General features: G+C 50.7%; 1 protein-coding gene across 1 annotated transcript; it reads right to left on the bottom strand.

Moving 5' to 3' along the window:
* Positions 1–18,119: 18,119 nt before the first annotated feature.
* On the bottom strand, positions 18,120–20,497 carry SOX17 (SRY-box transcription factor 17). Its single transcript, XM_052651857.1, has 2 exons — positions 20,012–20,497; positions 18,120–19,449 (listed from the first exon to the last, which is right to left on the bottom strand). The coding sequence occupies exons 1-2, from the start codon at positions 20,316–20,318 to the stop codon at positions 18,524–18,526; spliced, it is 1,233 nt and encodes a 410-aa protein (XP_052507817.1). The 5' UTR covers positions 20,319–20,497; the 3' UTR covers positions 18,120–18,523.
* Between the last annotated feature and the right edge of the window lie 3,439 nt (positions 20,498–23,936).

Genomic DNA, 23,936 nt, shown 5'->3' with positions numbered 1-23,936 from the left:
AGAGACTACATTCACATAACTTTTATTACAGTATATTGTTATAATTGCTCTATTTTATTGTGAGCTTAGAATCAGACTTGAGATCTTGCCTGAACAGAGGTGAAGTGGCAGGAAGTGGCAGGGACAGGGGACGGCAGGGGTGACCCCGGGTAACCTCATGACCTCCATAGACACACGAGTCTCCCTGGGTCCAAGTGTGTCTGTGTGTTAACTGTTCAGTTGTGTCTGACTCTGTGACCTCATGGACTGTTTAGTGTCCTCTGTCCATGGGATTTCCCAGGCAAGAATACTGGACTGAGTTGCCATTTCCTTTTCCAGGGAATCTTCCTGACCCAGGGATGGAACCTCCTGCATTGCAGGCAGATTCTTTACCATCTGAGTCATGATAGAGGGCACCATGCAAAGTGGCCAGGCGTCAGCCCTCTTGTTGGTGCACCACAAAGAAGCAACCTTCCCAGGAAGCTGTGGGCTCACTGCCCAGGGAAGGGGTTGAGAGGAGAGTGGATGTGGATGCATCCAGCCACAGTCCATCTCCCATCAGAGAAGGGGGCAGGGTGGAGGCCCCTCAAGGCCCTCACTGTGGCCACGAGACAGCCAAGCCCTGTCACGCTGGGGCTTTAAAACCGGTGAATGATTTCCACAGGCGCATTAGAAAGAGAACTACCAGTGGCCAGGTAAGTAAAAAGGCATTTGTCCTCCTCCCCTCCTTGCCCCACACTCCACCACCAGCACGCACAGCAGGTGCTGGCCTTGGGGAGGGCGTATCTGTGAGACAAGCAAGACCCTCCTCCAGGACCGAGAGATAGGTCCCTGCTGACGCCCTCCGGAGGAGAATGGAAAGGATAAGATTTCAACTAAGACTGAGGCTTGACGGTGAACTGACCTTTCACATTCTTCATTTTCCAAATAAATAAAACGGGTTAGATTTTAACAACTAAAAGTAACTAGAAAGTAATAAATTCTTCCCAAGAATTCACTAAAGAGCAAGTCAGGGAGAATTAGGAGAGCATCACGGAAGCCATACTTGGAAAGAAACAAAACCATTCTGTGTTTACATCCCAGTGAACTGAGATTGGTCAGTTACCTGGTCACTACAGGCTCAGGCAGGGTGAGGTGCAGATGCCACCCACTCCCCCTGCCCAACCCGCAAGGATACACCTGGTCATGAGAATGCAGAGGTCCTACTGGCCACGTCACTCTGTTAGCATGCCACACGTGTCTCTAGCCCTTTCAAAGACTCCACGGGTAGTTGCTATGACCCACACTGTATAGAAGAAACAGACGTTCTGAGTGGTCAGATGACAGCAGCCCTGCTGCAATGTGGCCCTCTCTCTGTGTCTCTGCCCTGACCTGCCGGTGACTGTCCTCAGCGCCCCTCACAAGACCCCACCCCCACCCCGCAGCTCCTCTGTCCGTTTCCTCCCCTGGGGGACCCTCTGCCTGCCTCCCAGGTGGACTTCTCTGTCCTCCAAGAATGTCTCTTCCCACGGCTCCCCGATCTTTCTGCTTTTAAATCCCCAGTAACCCAAGACCCTGAACCCAGAATGTCTGACATGATCACCAGCCAAGCAGAGGAAACCCTTCTCTGGGCACTCCTGAACCAAAAAAGAAAAACAGGCTGGAGCACAGCCTCAGGGAGGAAGTGGGCGGGGGAGGAGGGGTGGTCTGCTGGAGAGGATGTTGACCCCCACGGGTCAGACCAGACCCGAGGAGGGGCCCTCTGGGAAGAGGGAAGTGAGAACGGAGACTGCCTGGAAGGGATTGTTCATGCTTTCAAGCCGGGCCAAGCGGGATGAGTAACGCCAGAGGCTGGCGGCCTGAGGCTCCCTCACACCTCACTGGGTTTTGGGGTGGAGAGGCTGGCCACCCCACAGAAAATGCCTGGGGACAGCCAAGAACTGACCTCCTGAACCTTTCTCCTGAGAAGCATGAGCAGCCCTGGTGAGGCCTGGTACTGGCCGCCAGGGTTGAGGGGTCGGGTGATGCTTCTGTTAGGGCATGAGTGGAGCTTGCCTCTGGTTTTGAATTTGAAGGTCCTTGGACGGCTGTCTCTCTTCCTAGGGGCGCGCCTCTTAGGGTCTCCGGAGTGGCCTTTTTGGAGACACTGGGGAGAACCCAGGGTTCCGGGTCCCTGTGTGCTCTCCTCCCTCCTGGGCAACTCTGCAGAAGCCACCAGCTCTGTACCTGCAGTCAGGCCTCAAGGCAGCAGGGCCCGTCTTGACAAAGGGCATCATCCCTGTGCCTGTCGGACAGTCAGGGAGCCTGATCAGCATTGCTCAATATTAGGAATAAGAGGGTCTCCCTGGAGGCCAAGTGTGGGAAGTCCGGCCATCTGGGCTGAGCAGAACCCTAACCAAAGCCTGAGGCTTTGGCTCAGGAATCAATATTGAGCTGGTTGGAAGGGAAAAAAAAGGTTTTGTTAATAATGATTTTTCAAGTTTAGCACCTTAGTGATCAAGAATAATTATTTCAAACAGGAAATTCTTAGAAGCAGGGCATTGCTAATCACACTTATCTGTAAACCCCACCGATGATTACAAAGGTGATAAGAGACGTGGGCTTGCTTAGCCTTGAGCTGCTGCTGCTGTCAGCAACACGTCCCAACTCTGGATCTCATGCCCCTGAGTTAAAAACATCCATCTCTTGGTTTCCAGAGAGATGTGGAAAACTTCCTTTATCACTAAGAGTTTCTGCTACCTCTTCCTCCCTGTGGTCCAATATGAGTGGATTTTCCTGTTTCACCATCGCTCCATTTTGCATTTCAATGGCCAGCTCCTGGCCTTCTGTTCTAACTTCCCTCCTCATATCCTGGATGACTTGATTAAATCCGCTCCCCCTGGCAAGAGGTTCTTGAAATCTGCACGGAGAGGATTACGGTCTCCCCCTCCTCTACTGCCCCTGCGGGGCTCCAGGGACCACACGGGGTCCTTGTCCCCTGGCTGCACCCTTTCACCTCCCCCACCCCCAGTAGCCCCACCCCAGCCCCACCTGGCTCACTATCAGCACCCTGACCCAGGTCATCTTGGAAGTCCCCTCTGATGCATTCTCTTAGCATTCCGGCTTCTCCCTCAGTTTTTTCTTTTTTTTTTTTTTCCCCTTTAAAAAAAAATGTCTTTCCTTTTTTTCTGCCTCCAGCCTAACAGCTCTCTCCAGACCTCATTGCCTCCATACTCAACTTCATTAAATCTTTGAGCTGAAATCTGACCAACACTCCCTGACCCTCTTGTACCTTCTAAATCTTCTGAGGGATTATCCATAAACCAGTGATTATCAAACCAAGCTGCACAATGCGATCTATCCTTTAGAAAGAAGACCTCCTCCTAGGAGATTCTGATCAAATCACCTTGGCCTGCCGTCAGAATGTTTCAAATTTTAAAATCTCTTGAGGTGATTCTAAAACCCCAGCTTCAAAAGCCTCCTCCAGTCCCACTTCTCAGATGCTAATCTGGAGCTCTGAGCACATTACCCTGAAGAGGGAAGTCAGTCTGCAAAACTGTCTCCACTGTCTCCTCTGGGCCTTCGTAGTACACGGAGTACACCGGAGCTGAGAGACTTCACCCTGATTTTACGAAGAAAATAGGAGTAACCTCCCCTAGTTTCCTCACCCTGTCACCGTCCTCCCAGCCTTGGCTCAGAAATACCTTCCCCACTTGGCTCTGTCCTCTTTTAAGGCCTCAGGTGAGCAACAGTGCTTCCCTGGGGCCTTCTTATCCAGAGGAAGTGCTCAGAAAAGAAAGAAAGAAATAGTTCTCAGTCATGTCTGACTCTTGCTCAGTTGTAACTCTCTGCAACCCCATGGACTGTAGCCCTCCAGGCTCCTCTGTCCATGGAATTCTCCAGGCAAGAATACTAGAGTGGGTTGCCATTCCCTTCTCCAGGGGATCTTCCTGACCCAGGGATTGAACCAGGGTCTCCTACATTGCAGGCAGATTCTTTACTGTCCTAGCCACCAGGGAAGTCCAGATCAGCTATTATTATTTTTAATCCGGGCCCCTTCACACAGAATCCATCACTCTGCTTTCTGCCAGAACAATTCTTTACTGCCCTGACCACCATTAACCATTGTTTGTCTACATGCCTTTCCCGCATGTAAAAAAAAACCTTACGTTCCTTGAGAACACAGAATGTGACTTTGTTTATCTTTGGAAACAATATAGTACCTAGAATTTAATAGATGCTCAATAAACATTTGATGAAATAAATATACAAACAGCTGACTTCTTGGGTAGTTCTGATATCAATATTTTCATCTATTTAACAGCCACAATTCCAATCACCTCAAGAGATTTTTAAAATTTGAAACACCCTGATGGTGTGTATGTGCAAGAGGTGAGTTACTTAAGTCATGTCTGACTCACCATGCGACCCTATGGACTGTAGCCTGCAGGGCTCCTCTGTCCATCGGTAGGCCAAACCCATTTGGTCAAAATCTCTTAGAAGGAGATCAAGCCTCAGTCTTCTTTCTAAAGGATAGATCACACTGTGCAGCTCGCTTTGATAATCAGTTAGAAGATTTAGAAGGTACCAAATTCTCAGATGTTGTGCTACCAGAAATACCTGGCTGTAATCTAGTATGAAACAAGCTGTCAACTTAAAAAAGTCACAACCTCAAAGTTGAGAGTTATATTTTATTCAGTAGGAATTTTTAGGCCAAACCATTTGGTCAGAATCTCTTAGAGGGAGATCTTCTTTCTCAAAGACTGAATGTACTGTGCAGCTTGCTTTGTTAACCACTGGCTTATGGAAGGTAGAGGGACTCAGAAGATTTAGAAGGCTCTGAATTCTCAGATGTCATACTACCGGAAATGCCTGGCTCTAACCTAGGAAGAAACAAGCAAATAAGAAATAGATTCATGAAGTGTTAAACAAGAGCTAATTTGGGGTGAGACCAGTGGAAATGCCCAGTGGGTGTGGGCATGACAGCAAGAGCAGGGCTGCACCAGGGTGAGGAAGAGAGGGCCTGACCAACTTGAGCTGGTGCAGCTCTGCTCTGCTGTCACGCCCACACCCACTGGGCATTTCCACTGGTCTCACCCCAAATTAGCTCTTGTTTAACATTTCATGAATCTATTTCTTATTTGCTTGTTTCTTCCTAGGTTACAGCCAGGCATTTCTGGTAGTACGACATCTGAGAATTCAGAGCCTTCTAAATCTTCTGAGTCCCTCTACCTTCCATAAGCCAGTGACTAACAAAGCAAGCTGCACAGTACATGATCCTCTCAGTGAGCATCATGGCTTCCCACGGCTGTCACAGCTATGGTTCTACGTCGAGCATTCACAGGACTTTGGATGAAAGCGAGATCACCATGGCGAGGTGGAAGGGAGGGCTGGGAGGGTGGGGGAGAGGGGAAGAGCAGGGCACACATGGCCAGTGGGCAAAAATGACCCAGAACTGTCCAGTGGCTCTTCTGAAATGACTCTGTGTTTGTTCCTGAACACGGCATATGTTAGGTCATGAATGGTCCCTAAGAAGTCAGTGTGGCTAAGGGATCTAGGGTCTGACACTGCAAGAGTGGGGTGTCAGCCTCGTCTGGGAATTTGTTAGAAATGCAGCATCTGGGCCCTATTCAGTCAGAATTTGCATTGTATTAAGCAAGAGGCAGACACACTCTGATAGTGAAGGACAGGGAAGCCCAGCGTACTGCAGTCCATGGGTTCGCGAAGAGTCAGACAGGACTCAGCGACTAAACAACAAGACACAATCTGAGTCTGAGAAGCACTGTTGTAACTCAGGATTGGACACAGAAATGCTGCCCTGGCCTGGAACCTGGCATTGCTAACCACCTCTCAGGCAGGGTAAATGCTGCTGTCCTGGGACCCCCACATCTGACAACTGGAGGAATTCATCATTAAATCTACAGCCTGCTTGCTCCCTGGGCATCTGTTAGGAATCCCTGCCTTTTAAACAAAGACACCAACACTAAGGCTTTTAAACCGTACACGCACACCTGAAGAGTTCAGAAGCCTGGCCCTCCTTCTTCCTGGGAGCCTGGCTCAGTACTGTCACCTGGAATGCAGGTTCTGTGGTGGCCCAGTCTGCCTCTGCAGCAGTGGCTTCACCCCTGCTCCACCCAAGGATCCCGAGGCTGAGAAGAGCAGCAGCTAACTGAGGGTCCTTCCTGGTATCCCTTACAGGTCACACACAGAGCCCAGCAGCTACTTTGGTCTGGAGTTCTGTGCTGAGCTCCCCCCATCCAGCCAATTTCAGGAAAGCCTGGACTTTTTCTACAAGAGACGCGGTCCCCACCCCCCCTCCCTGGGGCAGCATCCATGCCCCCCTGTCCTCTAGGTCTGTAGGTAGGTCTGGCCAAGGAAGAGCAGTCTCAGAAAGTCAGGAGGGTGACAGGAGTTTCTTCCAGGGTCTATTTCCTGGCCCCATCCTGATGGGCTCTGACTGACACAGCTTCACTCCTCGTCCCCTAGCCAGAAGTCCTGCCTGGCCAGCAGGATCCCTAAGTCTACCACTACCTTGGGATCTGGTAAGGCCTCTCCCTCTTCCACACACCAGTGATGGGTGACGCTCTGAGCCACTGCCTGGCTTAGGAAGCCAATGGTCCCTCCGAAGAGCCCCCTATATAAACACTCTCTTTGCCCCTTAATCTCCCTTCTTTCACCATTTTAATTAAGACCCTGACTGACACAGATACAACTTATTAAATTATTTTGCCAAAGAATATAAAATCTCCACATGCAGATACTTTTTGAAAGCTTTATTTACAAATTTACAGGTGTCCATAACCAAGAAGTCTAGAAAGAGTGGCTTGAAATGCAAAAGATACACAGTCAATGTTAAAGGTTTAAAACCAGCTGGGGTAAGAGAGCTTTCCGGGGGAAGAAAGCGCTTTCTACCGCGGTTCATCAGTTTTTCACTGAAGCCGAGGACACTGCATCGCGTCTTCCGAGATGGTAACAGTGTTAAACGTTGTTCTTATTATAACCTTCATTCGGGGACAAACAGCAAAGTTTCATAGGCCGGCGGCTGTAATTCAGCCGACCTCCAAGGACAGAGCTCCGGGTCTAAGCCAGCATCGTGACGGCGAGTAGGCAGGTGGGGGACGTCGCGGTCCCCTGACGGAGGAGTAAGGGGTGAGTTTCGTGCGCTGGGGGGCTCCAGGCCCAGCCGGGGATGCAGGGACCCGACGGCCCACAGTATCTGGGCATTGGCACGGCGAAGAAGGTCGGGTCTGGCTGCACGCGGTCCGGGGGTGGGGGTCTTGTTGGGCGTGGGCAGACGGGATCCGTAGAGCGGGGTCGCGTCCAGGCCCTGGCAGGGGCGGGGGGAGTCGGTCCGGTTGTCCCATGGGTTCAGCAAGACCCTAGCGCAGCGCCACCTCCTCCAGGAAGCCCACTGCACCGCCCATCCCGCCTCCCTGGAGACCGAGTCGCTCCCAGATTGGATCTCGCAGCGCTGGCCTGAGTCCCACTGGCGGGAGGCCCGCAGAGGGGTGGCCCGCAGAGGGGTGCCCCACATCTTCCCCATCAGAGTGAAGACGGCGCGGAGCTTAATATGAGCCATCTGTCAGACAGAACTCGGTCCCCCGAGAGGTACTGCGGCCGATTTCACCCACCGCGACCGAACGAGTCACTCGGGTGGCCGCTCAGTCCTGAGTTACCAGGGTCCTAGAAGTGCCCATGAAGCCCCACTCCCCCGCAGCCCGACCCCGGCCCCAGTGAGGCAGACCGATGGGACAGTGACCTGGAGTGAGGACAGTCGGCGGGGTTTTCTACCCACCGCCCTGCTGCCAGCGTCCCCAAGACCCCAGACCGAAGAGGACCCGCACAGTCCCAGCCACTCCCTCTCGGGCGAAAGGCACTCCCCCAGGGGTCCCCTACTGCTTAAATGCAGGGCCTCTCCGTTCATGTGCACAGGCTGTCTTTGCATGAGTAGGAGACAGTCTTAGGACTGTAATTGTGCATGAAAGGATTAGTATACAAACTTATGTGGCACTGGAGATGGGACAAGTGGGTCTGACCCTAGGGGAGAGTGGGGAAGACCACCAATGAGGTAAACAGAGGTTCAGCCTGTAGGAACATAGGAACGCCAAATCTCTCACACACACACACAAATGTGTGTGTATTTATATATTGCATATGTATTTATATATTTCATATATATAAATATATTTCATATATTATATATATGTTTATATATAAGTATTTATACATTATATATGTATTTATGTACCATTATGTTCAAACCACTCAGTCTTAAGGGAGATCAACCCTGAATACTCGTAAGGACTGATGCTGAGGCTGAAACTCCGGTATTTTGGTTATCTGATGCAAACAGCTGACTCACTGGAAAAGTTTCCTGCTGGGAAAGATTGAAGGCAGGAGAAGAGGGCATCAGAAGATGAGACGGCTGGATGGCATCACCGATGCAATGGACATGAACTTGGGCAAACTTCGGGAGATGGTGAGGGACATAGAAGCCTGGTATTCTGTAGTCCATGGGGTTTCAAAGAGTCAGACACGACTGGATGGCTGAACAGCAACAATGTATATGTTATATATGAATTTATACATATATTCATATATATGTATTTATATAATATATATATATTTAACTGAAAAGGCAAGCTGCAGAATAACAGGGAGAACACATCCCATTTGTGAGGCCAGAAAGTCTACGGCCATACCACCCTGAACTGGCCGGATCTCGTCTGTGAGGGCAGGAAGAGGGGAGAATCCTACAGGACAGGTAGAGGCCACTACTTTTTCCCTTGATGTTCTGCTTTATATGACTATCAAAAAAATAAGAAATGTTATAAGTGTTAATGAAGCTATTTATGCAGAACACAAATGATTTTGCATTGGTAAGATGAAAATAAAGCCTGGCCATTTTTTTTCCTTTAAAAAAAAAGCACTAACTCTCCCCCAAGTCGGAAAGACTGAAAGTAAAAGGAGCTTAACTCCTCACAGCCAGAGGCCATGGCTCCCGCCTTTCTAACACCAACTTCAGCATCAAAAAAAAACAGCTCAAGATGAGCAGTCTATATCACTCGAAATTCTAAAGCTCTGCACGTTTTCCGAAAAGTGCCCTTAATTCATTTCCAGCTTTATTAATGACCAGCAGTTTTGTCTGCCGTAAATCTCTCAGTTTCTACCTGAGAAATAGAGAGGGAATCAGCTGTTTTTTAAAAACTTAAAGAAAAAAAGCACTCGAGTTTTCTTTTTTACAGAAACTTGCCTGATTAGAGGACATCTTTAGAAACATTCCGAAGACCGCAAAGACATTTTCTTTACGATTTACCCCTGGAGACGGTGAACCTGATTCTTGAACCTGATTTCATCTTCTGCTCCCAAGATGATTTTGCACCTGCCTGATCACTGCTTTCCTGCTGGTAAGGCTCCAGGTAGGAGCGAGTTCTCAGGGGTAAACGCACGCAGACTTCCCCAAGCCAGCGTCCCCTCCACCCCACCGCATCCAGCCCGGCAGACGCCCCCACCCCTTTCTCCCTCCTGGGTTCTCCGGGAGGGAGTCCGGCGCAGCACCGCGTCCTGCCGGCCCGGGCGTCCTGCGGGCCGCAGGCGCTGCTCCTCGAAGGCGCCAGGTGGAGATTCGCCCTCCGTCGGCCCGCAGTCCCGGCCGGCGCCCTGCCGCTCGCTGCCGCCTTGTCTTCAGTTTCACACCCCCACGGGGCCCAGCCCGGCGGTGCCGGCGCGCCGCGCGCTCCGGGGCCGGCTCGGAAGTCACTGGCGTACCCCGCCTTCGGGCTGCTCTAGGCCATCCAGCTCGGCCCCGCGCCCCGCAGCCCCGCGCAGGACACGCCGCCTCGCCCGGCCAGAGGGGAGGGGTGGGGAACAGGACGAGGAGATGCCCGAGCCCCCAGCCCGGCCCCGGCCCCAGTTTCAGCCCAAGGCTCAGTCGGCGACCCCGCCGGCTCAGGGACGCTGCGGACTCCTCCCGGCCCTGGGGTCGTTCCTGCACAGACCTCCTGACCCTTCGAGAGCCCTGCTCCCGGCGCTGGCCGCACCCGAGCGGCCGAGAACCCGGGCCAGAGCACCGCGAACACGGCCACCCGCTCCCTACGGCGCGGCGTACAGTCTGGGTTGATCTTCTCTCTCGGCAGAAAGTTACAGGCAGAGACCCCAATCGTCTCCCCTCCTCGGGGGAGAGTCAGACGCGGATGTCCCGTTGGGACCTCTGAGGTCCCCGCGCGGCGGACCCCCTCCTGTAAGATTCGGAAGGGAAACCCTTCGAGGCCGATTCGCTCCGGGTCGCGCACACCGGCTCCAAGCAGCCCGCCCGAGGGCGCAGAGCCACCGGAGCGAGCGAAACGCCTCGAAGCAAGAGCACGACGTTGCGGTCTTTCCGTCCGGGTCACCAGGGGGCTGTACCCTCCTTGACCCGCACCAAAGCTAAGAGCTTTTACCTTCTAGGTTGAGTCACTTCAGGGTCTGGTTGAAATGTCCCTGAATTAGGAGCAGCTTGAGCGCGGTTCCCCGCAAGCGGAGCGCGGCGCCCTGGGCTTCCAGTGCCTTCTGCGCCCGGAGACAACAGCGCGGGAGGGACTCTCCGCCGCCTCCCGGGACCTGGGCCCGCGCGTGGCGGAGGGTGGGGGTGGGCGTGGAAACTGACTGTCGAGCGCAGGCTTCGCGCCTGAACATGATTTTCATTTTCTTGGTGCAAAACTTCAGCGACACTACTTCTCCTTCCTACTGGGAGGAAGAAGGGACTGGATCTAAAATCACAACCATGGTGGGAAGCAGTTTCTCCCGACTGACTGGAATTGATTGAAATGCTGTGAACACAGATGCCTTTGGGTATAACACATGCATCACCATCACTATTCCGTCTGCTCCCTCCCCTCACCTCACACACGGAAAATTTATCCCCAAACATCCCCTTTCGCCGGACAGAGGAGAGCCGCAGGGAAAAATAGGGGGCACTGATATTCTTACTTCGCAGAGGGGAGAGAGGACTTCCTGCCTTTGGAATGAAACAACAACAACAACAACAACAACAACAAAATGGAGGGAGGAGTTTACCCAGAAGCAAATATAATCAGTAGTACAAATGGAAATAAGGTTGTTCGGTGAATGGAGGCCCGGGACGACGAGCTTGGAAGTCAGTGTCTAACACTGAAGGACGTGGAACTAGCCTCTCGGGCACATTAAAAAATTAATCGCCAGAGGACCAGTTACTAATGTAGGTAAAGACCCATAGGACCAAAAGGGGAGACAGGGGAGCTGACTGGTTTTTGGATGCCTGCATTTTTCTGAAAGCTGACATGAAGTAATGGTTGTCAGGCAAGAATCATTTCTTATAACCAATACATAAAATTAAAAAGATGAATTAAATAGGACAAATTTTAAAATCATTTTAATGAATTTAAAAAGCTGTACACTTTCCATACCCACAACCTCTTTACTGAAATTGCAAACTTGAATTTCTATTTTATTTCTCCCTTCTGTAATCTCCCATTTCAGTTTAATATTTTTCGTGTGTGTGTCTGTCTACAATCTGAAGTCTTTTTTTTCAGACACCCAAACAGATTTGTTAAAATAAGCAGAATCCAGACCTATGTACTGGAGAAGGAAATGGCAACCTGCTCCAGTATCCTTGCCTGGAAAATCCCATAGAGAGAGAGGCCTGGAGGGCTACAGTCGCTGGAATTGCAAGAGTCAGACATATGTATTCCTATGGCTGATTCATGCTGATGTATGGCAGAAACCAACACGATATTGTAATTATCCTCCAATTAAAAATAAAAATTTAAAAAGAATATATTTAGTAGAAAACATACACATAGAAAAATTAGCAGAACCCAGTACATAGGGAACAACTCTAAAACTGTCCCTTCATTTCATGGTTGGGTCAGAGTTTTCTTGTCTTCACCGTATCCAACCACTACCCTGGAAGAAATAACTTCCAAGGGCTTGAGTGGTTCAGAATGCCTTCTATGTAGTTCCAACATAACTTAAACCTGCTGGAGTTGCTTGGAATGCCTGGAAGCCAGATTTTCTTTCTTCATTTCACTCTATTTACTCATCCTCAAGAATTTCAACTCTTTCATGCCCTTAAAAAAATAAATGGCATGGCCATGTAGTTCAGGACTTGAGAAACTATGACTGGTGGGGAAAAGTGCTGACTAAAAGGTGAATACCAGCAGTCTTGGCACTGAGCAGTGTGTCCTGGTGAACTGTCCCTTTTATAAAGACCTTGAGATTTTCATACAAAATGAGAGTTGATACGAATTGAGGCATTCTATGTGAAGTTCTTCTTCAAGTGACAATCATTTCCATTTTAAAACCAGAGAGGCTGAGTTGCCCAGAGCTCAGACTGAAACACACAATCTGGATTCCCAGGTCACACGGGCAAGCTTGTGAGGCTGGGAAATCTCAATCCACCAGACAAAGCACCAGGGGAGGGGAGTTACTGCTGTTTCTCTTTCCCAATGAAATAACGAAATCAAATCCCTCGAGTCTACTGGGAAAGATGGAGACACGTGGAATCAAAAGGTTGAGAAGGGGAGAGAAAAGAGGAAGCGATTTCTGTGGTGCAGAAACAATCCTTTAAACACCATCTAATTCGTCCCTTTCAAGCCAGTAAGGGAGACAGATAGGGCTAGTATTGTCCTCCCTACTTTTTTTACAGATGAGCAGACCAGGAAAGGTTAGTGCCTTTACCAAACTCACAAAGCTACGATGCTAAGCCAGAGAGGACTTCTGACTCAAAGCCTAAGAGTTTTCTCCTTTCGAAACACTTCCGCTTATTCAGCCATTCTCTGCTCTGCTCCGAAAGCTTATGCTCTGTGTTGCTAGGCTTGCAGTCGTGACACGTATTCAGCAGAAAGGACTTCTAGCCACTGGCGACTGTCTCAAATAGAAGAGAGGCCAAACAGGAACTCCCATTCCTTCAGGAATGTCCAATGGAAAACTGAGGGAGGTACCAAGTACAAGCCAGTCACTCAGTCACTTAGAAGGTGTGCAGTTAGGAGACACAAAGTGAACACACGGTCGTTGTGCCCCAGTGCTCCTTGAAACCTCCCAGGAATCAGACAAACCAGAATACTGCTAACCACTTTTCCTTGCCTTACAAGAGGTCAAGTACGTGAGAGGGCGCTGACCATGACCCTGGAGGAATCTGGGTCCGCAGCACGGCTGCTGCGGCATGTTGACCCTCATCCGAATCACACAGAGTGGAATTTCACAAACCATCCTTCTGAGCAACATCAGTTTGGGGATTTATGGATTGGACTCTGACAAAGTGTTTGAGACTTTGGCTCAAGTGGAAAGAAGACCCTCGAAGCTAATTGTCTTCAGTAAGAATACGATGAAAAGTTTCTTATTTTATTTAATCAAACTGTTTGGGCCTAAGCTGCAGAGAATGTTTACTTTAAAGAACGTTATTACTATTGTAGCAATAGCTTATTTAACACTTGCTGTCAATGCTAAGAAATTTTATATTTTTCCAAGAAGTACTGTTTTATGATATAAATACTATTTTGTACCACACTGAGAACTTTTAATATCCAGAATTTTGAATAAAGCTGGGAGAATTGCCAGTGGTGAGGGTTTAGTGTTTGTGAGAGGCACACAGTGCAAACTGATTTACAGGAAGCTGCCTAATGATTCAGGAGAAGGCACAGAGCTTCCTCGCTGGAGGGAAGGTTGAGGAAGGTGTTACAGTGAAAAATTAAGGGGATGCAGCTGATAGATCAGGGAACCTCAAGGAAGGTTCTGTGAGTCTCAGGTTGATCATGTTGAAGAAGGAGCAAGACATGCCTCATCCTATTCCAGACAAGGATGAGCAGGGACACTAAAACCACTTTTTCTCAGATGAATACTCAGGATTCAGAAGGAAGCACCTTGTAAGCAGGAAGAATAAGTCAATGCTGAAATAATATATGTGAAATCTCTCTCCCCGAGCCAGTGCTGTCAAAAATAATCAAAGGAGAATAGGAGGAGGAAGGCAGTGTTGAACATCTATTTTGTGACCAAGGCAGTTCTGAGTATTAAAAACAAAATGAGTACTTCCCTGAGGAGCCAATGGTTAAGAATCTGCCTTTCAATGCAGAAGAGGCAAGTTAGATCCCTGAGTGGGGAAATAAGATCCCACAGGCAATGGAGCGAAGGCTCCCTGCAATGAAAGATCCTGCATGATGTGTGCCCAACGCGGGGCGGGGGCGGGGGGGGGGGGAAGTAACAAGGAAGAAAACAAAACAAAATTAATAAAAATAGAAACAAAATGAAATGGGACACTTAAGAAAGTTAGACCACAATGATATATTTTGGTTAGTAGCACCTATTCCATTTTCTCTTAAATTCTTTTGTTTATATGTGCTTTTCTTGACATCAGCACAAATTTATGTAAAAATCTGAAGTCTTTTGCAGTGTAATTCAGATTAAAGGTACAATCATCTTCTGACATAAGAACAGTAAGTGAAAGAAATAGCTTCATTGGGGTACTGTCTCACAGTTGCTTGCATAAGGAGCTTACACATTTATTTGTAATTCATCAGACCTGCCCTTGCAGCTTTAATAGAGATGAAGGCAGTGTTTCAGTGGAAAAGAAAATATTCTCTTCTTTTCTGAGTCTCTCAAAGGTGTGTAGACTCTGCTGGCTTCCAGTCTGGGTACCTCACCTCCTGGTACCCAGGAGGGGTATTGGAGGGGTATTGGATTCCTACCTCCTGGCATAATTCTAAAATACTTCCAAGGTAAAGACAAGGCAAGAAGGAGCAGGGGAAGCAGTGTGTCCTTTATGTATTTGTCCCCAAATAAAACCATTAAAATTGAGACAAATTCATGACATATATATATACACTACCATGTGTAAAACAGATAACTAGTGGGAAGCCACTGTAAAGCACAGGAAGCTCAGCTCAGTGCTCTGTGATGACCTAGAGGGGTGGGATGGGGTTAGTGGCAGGGAGGCTTAAGAGGGAGGCGATATATGCATATATATAATTGATTCACTTCGTTGTACAGCAGAAATTAGCACAATATTATAAAGCAATTATACTCCAATCAAAAAAAAAAAAAAAAACAACCAGTCATGAGCTGGTCCTTACAGTCACTTCATCTGAATCGTTTAAGGAAAGAGGACTCTGAACATGTGACACCAAAGACCTCTAACCCGAGTCAAATTCTACATTCTGCCCTTCACTTTAAAATTGCATTGGTGTCTTTGACAGGACCCAAAATTCTTCCTGATTTTTCCATGAGGACCCACATTCTTACACTTCAAAATAAGAAAGGGTCATTTAAGGCCAAAACACTGCTGGATAATCTGTTGCTAAGTAACCAAGGTCCCCAGTACTTCATAGTTTACAACCACCATCTTTTTTTTTCTTTTTCTTTTTTTTTAAAATCTTTCCTACCTGTGAATTGATCGAGCTCATTCTGACATTGTTCTCCTACCTCTCTTGCATTCCATTTCGCAGGCTGGAGGCCAGAGATGGGAGTCAGCCACGCGGCCTCTCCTCTCCACACAGCCTCTGCACGTGGTTTCACCACCTTGATAACCAGGCTTCCTACACAGTCACTCAGGAGCACAAGAATGACTGCCAAGCCTTGGCGGAGGGCTGGTTCTTGGAGCTGGCACAGCCTTGCTTGGGCTGCATTCTATTGGGTTAGAGTAGCAAGTCCAACCCAGATTACAGGTGGGAGGGGTTGATACAAGGATGTAAGCACCCAAGGTAGGGAGCAAAGCCACGCCCACCACACCGCACAAAGGAAGAACCCCACATCTTCACCTGGGTAGGGCATCGAATTTTGCTTTGAGATGTACTGCTCTCCTGCTTCTTGATTCAAAACTCAGTAATAGGAGAGAGTTATTGAGATCTCCCTGTTTTCTCAAATAAAGGGAAAATAACTGCCTTTTTGCTTCAAAGCTTGGGCCCTATGCTTCCCAACAAACCTTGATCATCAGGGCTTCTAAATCTGAGGTTTTCATATTCCTATAGCCTCTGGACGAGTTAGGAGAAGTCGTGCCTAAAACTACGTCTAAAATATTCCACATGTGCGTGTGTGCCTGCGTCCGGGGAGGCCATTCCTCGCTTTCGTAGACTATAGCCTTAGACGAATTCAAATAAGCATGACCAAGGTGCCTGGAGCTCAGGACAGCAATCCTGATTTCTACCTCCTGACCAACTTCTAAAGTATCTCAGAAGTACAGATGTGAGGGTGGGGTGGGGTATAATTAGATCATTTAGGTATTTTTCAAAGTAAAACAAAAAGCAGTCACTAGCTGGCACCTGAGGTCGCTCCCTCTGAGTCCACTTGAGGACAGACAAGGAATAGGCAAGAGCTTCTGCCCCTAAGAGTTATTCTGAGAACTAATTTCCCTCCATTTGGAGTTAAAGGCATTAGAAATGCTGAACCGTTTTAATTCTTATTTTCCCTCTCATTATTTGACCTTTCCCTGGTGAGTAGTTAAGAACGTGACTTCATGGGACTTTTGCTTCTTTGAAACACTTTCTTTTCTCCTTTCCTCTTTTCCCTATTTATTATTATTATTATTGGCCATACCACAACAGCATGCAGAATTCTCCTACCAGGGATGATACCTGTGCCCCCTGCAGTGGAAGCAGAATCTTAACTGCTGGACCACCAGGGAAGTCCACATCTTAATTTTTTTTGAGAGGCAGCAGCAAAAGGTAGAACTGACTCTCCGTGTGCCCTAAAAATGCCTGGTGGGGTCTGAACTGATGACCCGGCCTTGACCCTCAGTAGGTACCTCTGCTCACTTTATCCACCAAGAATGCAGGAAACAGAACCTGTCTGGGATCAGAGGAAGAAAGAATAGTGTAGGGTACTAGAAGCAAATAAAGTGGATAGCTAGAACACTGAAGTGAAGGTGTGCACATCAAATGTTTAAGGTAAACTGTTATGCCTAACAAAATAGACTTATTTTCCTCACTGAAATTTTTACCTTGACCATTCCAAACATCTAGGAACTCTTTAAAAAAAAAAAAAAAAAGACATGCCCTATTTCTCCAGAGAATCCAGCCGGCTGACCATCTCAGTTCAGACAACCCTCAAGATAAATGCTTTAAGCTGCCTTCCTACCCCTTCCTTTTCTCTATAGCATTTATCAGTATAGACAATGGTAGCTTCCCACAACCAGAATGCAAGTTCTCCCAGTGCCCAAGGATATACTGTGCACAAAGGAAAAACAAATGTGAACAAATATATTGTCAGAACTTGCAACACCAGGCTTTCACCATGTACAGAGCAAGTAAGGGATCTGTGCCTCCATGTGTCACTTGCAAAATGGGGAGAATTGCACCTAAACTCCCAGGCTTCATCAGGCTCAAATCAGTACAAGCATTCATGAAATACCTGGTACAGGAAATGCCCATTGTGAATCATCTGTATCCATCCATTTACGTCTCATCTACTAAGTGTGATGGGAAGGGCCACAAACACAGAGCAAGGCTGATCAGCTTCAAGACCTGTGACTCAGTTTCTTCCCTGATAGGGCAGGACAGTGATGCCCCAGGACTGCAGCTGTAGATGCATTTGCAAAGCATGCTGCCTACGTATCCTCCTCGGATTCCTCCCAAGCTAAGAACTGCAGGTATCAGGAACTGCAGCAGGCCCCATATGCAACTTATAGCAAAATATCCCACTGAAATGATAGGTGCTAAGCTTCACTAACAGTTGAGGTCACAATGCACATTTTATTTTGATTAGTTCCTATGACTCTTTCCAATTAGTTTTAACCCAGCAACACTGCTTTCCAAGGTGTAGACCTGTGGTAACTGGCGATTTCAGTATTGAGAGGGAGTTTTAACGACTCATGGTGAAATGCAGAAAAAATATATCCAAAAGCCTCTTTATGCAGGTCTCAAGATTCAACCAAAGTTACCTGGATACTCTCCTGAGTTTGAAAGTGATATACCAAAACTGAAAATAGTTAAGAGAATTATGATTAACCATTACTATGTAGAAACTAGGGTCACCTGAAATGCATAAGTTAGGCTCATTCTGTGAGTTTCCTTTCCCCTAGCAAATCAACTAGGGATGCCCAAATGTTTATTTGAGGGCTTCCCCTTAAAGTCATTCAGGTCTACTATTACAAGAGAATGAGAAATACACTGTGACTATATGTTTAGTGTTATAGTTACTTTAACAGGGATCTCAAAAACTAGCCTTTGTGACAGAGGCGTTATAATTCCAGATTTTATTTTATTTTTAAAGATTGGGAAAAAAAAAAAAAACACCCGGGATAAAAATTTCGTTGATCAATAAAGCTTTGAAAAACGGAGCGAGTTGTTCCCGGACCCACTGGTGAACTTGAACTTGTGAACTTGCACTTGGAAATGTGGTTTTGACAAGGGCCACTGTGGGAAACAAGGGTCTGAACCGATCTTCAGACAACACCTCCCCCGTTTTATTCCCCACCCCCCTCAAGTGTTCAAGTGGCAGACAAAATAAATTACCATAAATTATACGCCAAGGCAACTTAAAAACAACACAATGCGACGCGAGGCTGAGTGTCCCTCGATCCTTGGGGAGGTGTGTAACACTGTGCGCGCTTTTGGCCGCAGGCCCGGCGGGCGGAGACGGCTCACACGTCCGGATAGTTGCAGTAATACACCGCGGAGCTGGCATCGGACACCACCGAGGACAGGGCCCCGTGGCCGTCGGGCAGGGTCACGCCGGCGTCGTGTCCTGGGTAGGGGAGCCCCATCTCCGGCTTGCACACGAAGTGCAAGTACTGTTCGAACTCTGTGCGCTCCACCTCCCCGAGGAGCTCGGCCGGAGCGCCCGGTTCTGCGCTGTCCCGGCAGTGCAGCGCCTCTGGCGGGGGCGACGGCTGCCCGGGGCCGGGCGGGGGCGGCTGCGGCGGCATCTGGAAGCCGCGTCCCCCGCCTCCTGCCGCCGCCGCCGGGGAGCCCACGGGGCCGTAGTACATGTGCAGGGCGCTGGGGGGCGCGAGGAGGCCCGGCATCGCGGGGCCCGCAGTCTCCGGACCCAGCCGCGGGTGCAGGGGCCCCGCGCCGGGTGGCTCCGGGGGCCCAGCGTAGTCCGCGGCCGGGGCGTAGCTGTAGGGCCCAGGGGCCGGACAGTCCGCGGGCAGCGGCGCGGCAAAGAAGGCCGGGTCGGGTTCCACGCCGTCCAGCGGGGACGTGTCGGGCGTGGGCAGAGGGTAGCCGTCGAGCTGGGGCGCGCCCAGGCCCGGGCAGTCGCGGTAGTGGCCGCCCAGGTGCGGGGGCAGCAGCGGCGGGCCCGCGGGGAAGCCCTGCTCCGGGAAGGGCAGGCCCAGGCCGTCCATGGCCACGCGGCCGCCCTCGGGGCCCAGCGCGGCCGCCGGCGGCTCGGCCAGGCCGTGCAGGAAGCCGCCCTCCACCCGCTTCAGCCGCTTCACCTGCTTGCGCCGCCGCGGCCGGTACTTGTAGTTGGGGTGATCCTGCATGTGCTGGACGCGCAGCCGCTCGGCCTCCTCCACGAACGGCCGCTTCTCCGCCAGCGTCAGCGCCTTCCACGACTTGCCTGCGGGACGCGGGGTGGACCGGGCCGCGGGTTTAGCGTCTGAGCCCCCGCTCCCGGGCCCAAGCCGGCACTACCGCCCCCCTGCGACCTCGGCTGGTGCCACTCCCGGGGAGGGGGAAGGGATTAAGGGAAAGGTTGAAGGTTGGGGCTCTGGAGGCTGGGCACTGGGGGAAGACAAGAGATCTCGGGCCCTCCAAGACATTCCCCCCATGCCCCCCGCCGCCTTTCTGTCGCTCCTGGAAGCGGCTTCCCGCTCACCACCCGCGCTCGTTCGAGGAACTGGCCAGGCAGGAGTCGGGGGAACGGACGACCCACCCAGCCCCGCGCCAGGGTGCCCTCGCCGCCGTTGGGACGCGCGGGGAGCCGCCTCCCCGGAGCCCCGGCCGAAGGTGAACCCGGGGGCCAAGGCCCAAAGCCGCTTGGAGACTAGGAGAGCGGGCAGCAGGAAGAAACAGGGTCCCCAGGGAAGGACGTGGGGGCCGCGCACCCGCAGCCTCGGGCGCAAGGTCCGCACCCTCTGAGCCTCAAGGTTCGCCGGGCCTGGGCCCCGGCGCGGACTCACCCAGCATCTTGCTCAACTCGGCGTTGTGCAGATCTGGGTTCTGCTGCGCCAGGCGCTTGCGCTCGTCCTTCGCCCACACCATGAAGGCGTTCATCGGCCGCCGGATGCGAGACTCGCCCTTCGCTCGGCCCGCCGGCCCGGCCGGCGCCCCGCCGCTCGCCGCCGCCTCGCCCTTCATCTTCATGTCCCCGAGAGGACTCAGCGACTCGGCCCAGGGACAGGGGCCCAGGCCGGCCATCACGGCGGGCAGCGCGCTCCGGGGCTGGCTCTGCTCGTCACTGGCGTACCCCGCATCCGGGCTGCTCATGGCGCTCCAGCCCGGCCCCGCGCCCCGCAACCCTCCGCCGGACACGCCGCCTCCCCCTGCCGGGGGGAGGGGGTGGGGAGCGAGAAAGGAGATGCCCGGCGGGCCGCTCGCGTCCTCCGGCCGGAGCCAGCCGCCCGCGTCCCTGGCAGAGATCGATCGCAGACCCTGGCGCAACCCGCGCCCCCGCCAGCCCAGTGCCACTGCGGGCGCCCCCCGGCCGCGGGCCTTTTCTGCACAGACCCGGCCAATGGAGCGGCGGGGGCGGGCCGGCCGGCGACGTTAGGCCCACGCCCAGCCCGCCGCCCAGGTCCCAAGTTTGAGCTCAACCCCACGCCCGCCCTTCCCCCCTCCCCGGCCCCGCGCCCAGGGCGACACCTGCCCCTGAGAAAAGGGGTTGGAGCCGGGCTTTGGCGCCGCGTCGGCGGCTCCCACCCTCCAAGGGGGACCCCCTGATCAACCTTCTAGGGTGCTGATCGCCCTGCTGCCTAGAAATACTTGGCCACCGCAGTCCGGATCGAAGCAGGAAGCACCCACTCAACCTGGAGCTGAGGAGGTTTCAGCAGTGGGGGGCTCGCCTTCTTCCCAGAGTCCCACGGACACCGTCTCCAAACTGGAAAATACTCTCTCCCCAAGGACTCGACGTACCTGTATTATATTCAAAATGCTATGTCCGAGGTAAATTCTACTTTCGAAAACAAGATTACAAATCCTGAAGAATTTTTTTTTTTTAAGCTTTATCCAAAGAGACTAACCCACCCTTGAAAATGTGTACAGGAAATGTTTAAAAAACTTAACAAAATGTCCTCCTATGTGTTCAGGAATAAAAGGAAGATTTAGTTTTGATTTCTTAAATGTGGTAAAGATAGCGATGTTTATCTAAACGCCTGTCGAATGGAGGAAATAAAGCAACCTTTGAGGAACAAAATACCTGTGGCCCTTGGAATCAGTTCAAGGTATTGGGAGGGGGTGGGTTCTTCAGTGTTTCTCAAGACTGGAATGAAAACTTTTAAGATTTAAACTTCTGTTTAAATTCGAGAGGCCTTTTTTGTGGGTTTGTAAATAAACCCTTCTGTCAAATTTACATACAGCACACCAAACATCAGCCAACAAGTTTATCCTTATAACCCTGTGAGGTAGAGCCCATTCTGTCTTACAGGAGAGGAAGCTGAGGCCCAGCGAGGTTAAGGACCTTGCCCACTAGCACAGCACTGGGGAGTGGAATTCACCTCCAGAAGTCTGCCCTCAGACTTGGTGCTATTAACCACTAACCCAAGCTGTTGTATTTGTGTATTTGTTTACGTGTTGTGTTGTTTGCTAAAGCAGTGACCACAGCCGCTCCTGCATAAATAGACAACTTTTATCAATTTCCACAAGAGATTTGTTTTGTTTACTGTGAAGAGATGATGGAAACTAGGGCTTACATCCGGGATCTGGGAGGTAAGGCCTGAAGCTTGCAGTGTGGCATTGCTTGACAAGTAGTCTATCAAGACTGCTTACTGGGGACATTCATAAAAACAAAGAAAAAGCCTTTGAAAGCAATTGGCCTTTAGTTTCTCTGAGTTTGCTATTTCTCTGAAGAACTTCTGCACACTTGTTTTAAGCCAACTTAATTCCTAGAGGATCTGTGACGTTGGCTGCCCCCCACCCCCACCTTCAGTGGCCAAAAAGTGGTTCTGGTTCCTGGGTCTCTGAGATTCAGACAAGAAAAAAAGTTAATCTGCTTAAGGAAATAATAGAGAAGTGTTATTTTTAATAGATGGTTTTGAAATAACTGATAATCTTAAACACATTTAACTGATTATGCACTTTTCCTTTAAGAGCTTATTTTTCCGTAAGAGAAAAATATGGGCTTGAAAATTAAGCATAATTGCATTGCAACTGGTTATCTAAGTAAGGAAACTATAGGAATAGAGAGAACAAATTAAACCTGTAGGGCCTTGTTCCTTTATGTTTTCTTGGCAATCACATCTAACTTTGTTGCAAAGTAATAAATATTTTCCAAAGGTCTCAAAGCAGGATTTTCTGTTAGGGCAAAAGTTTTGTGAACTAATAGGAGTTTTCTTAAAATATCGATGGAAAAACAAAAATAATGCCTGTTCCAGACTACATTTATCTCTCTAGATGAATCTATTTGATGAATTCCATAAAAAAAAAATAACATAGGGTACAGGAAATGCAATCCAGGTGTGAATTCAAAAAATATATATGCACAGGTTTACCCTGTACATTTTATTCATCCTTGGGTGCCTCTTGGCCACCTGATTACAGGAAGAGGTGCCAAGAAGGTCGAGAAACTGATGGGAGTTTCTTGTTATTACCTGCACTTGTTCTTGGAGTCTAACTACTGCTTTTTTTTTTTTTTTTAAGATATTGAGAAATTAGGTGAGAGCGCAGGATGCATAGGATGGAGATGTAGCTTCAGATTTTGGTGTCCCCCCTACCCCCTACTTATTGTAACACTCTCCCTTGGAGTTATAAAGTAACGATTTACTTATATTTACAAGAGAGGAATTGTGGTGCCTTTCCAAGACGAGTCCCTCCTGCAGGCGGTTACCTGTGTTTCATCCAGGCTTCTGATCCTGCCTTTGTCATAGATTTGAGGGGAGCGTGTTGGGGTGGGGGGTGGCGGCGCCGCAGACCGTCCACGAGGTGTGTGTGGACTCTCCTATTTCAGTCTCTTAACTAAACGCGGCGTTGGAAGTCGAGTTCTGGATGTTATCAGAGCCAGCCACAAATGCCACATGAAAAGCAGCAAACATCCGGAGTGGCTTCCTGCTAGCCTTGCTTTTCTCATCACGAGAGATTTACGCGGGGGGAGGGGGGCAGACAAATTGGCGAGGAGGAGCCGTGTCCACCCGCCCGCGTGGCCGGAGCGCGCGGGGACTGGGACCTCTGACTACTGGCTGCTAATCCGTGACCAGTCCCCCGGCTGGGCCCAAGGCTGGAAAGTCTGGGCAAGGACGCGACTAGCGCGGTGCGAAGCCATGCCCGTTACCCCGCCGGGCCTGTGGCCGGCGGGCGCAGCGAAGAATCCGGGTAGGTGGTGAGCAGCGGTTCGGACCCCTGCGTGACCAGGCACCGGCCCTGGGTTTCCTGCAGGCTTTTGTGTTTCGATGCTCGGGAAGCGGGAGCCAGACGAAGGACGCTTCGGCCTCCGGGGAAGGCCGTGGGCACCCGGGCAGCCCCGCTCGGCTCGAGGGCGGAGGGAAAGGGGGGGCACGCCGCGGGCACCGGGAACCGACAGACAATGGTATCCCCGGAACAAAGAACAACAATCAGGTCTTCGCGTTTATAAGTCGCGTGCCCGCGGCGGCCTCCGGGAGCCGAGCGGAAGGCGGCGCGCCGCACGGAGCGCGCCCGGGGCTCCGCACTGCCCAGGTAGGGCCGCGCGCCGGCTCTGCGTATCGCTCGCGGGTATTCCCGGTCCCCCGGCGGGTCCCCGGCGGGTCCGCGAAGCGAGGTTCAAAGTCGCGGGTGAGATGGGAGGGGAGGGGAAGAAGGAGGGTCCGGGAGATCACGGCCACCAGCTCCCACCGCGAGGCCCCCGAGGGTCAGAGCCCCCCTGCCTCTCACCTGGCGCTCTACCCTGCCTTTGGGGCGCCCGCCTCTCCCGCGGGG

Source organism: Budorcas taxicolor, chromosome 14, assembly GCF_023091745.1.
Source record: "Budorcas taxicolor isolate Tak-1 chromosome 14, Takin1.1, whole genome shotgun sequence".
NCBI lineage: Eukaryota > Metazoa > Chordata > Mammalia > Artiodactyla > Bovidae > Budorcas > Budorcas taxicolor.
This window is presented reverse-complemented; position numbering and strand designations above follow the sequence as displayed.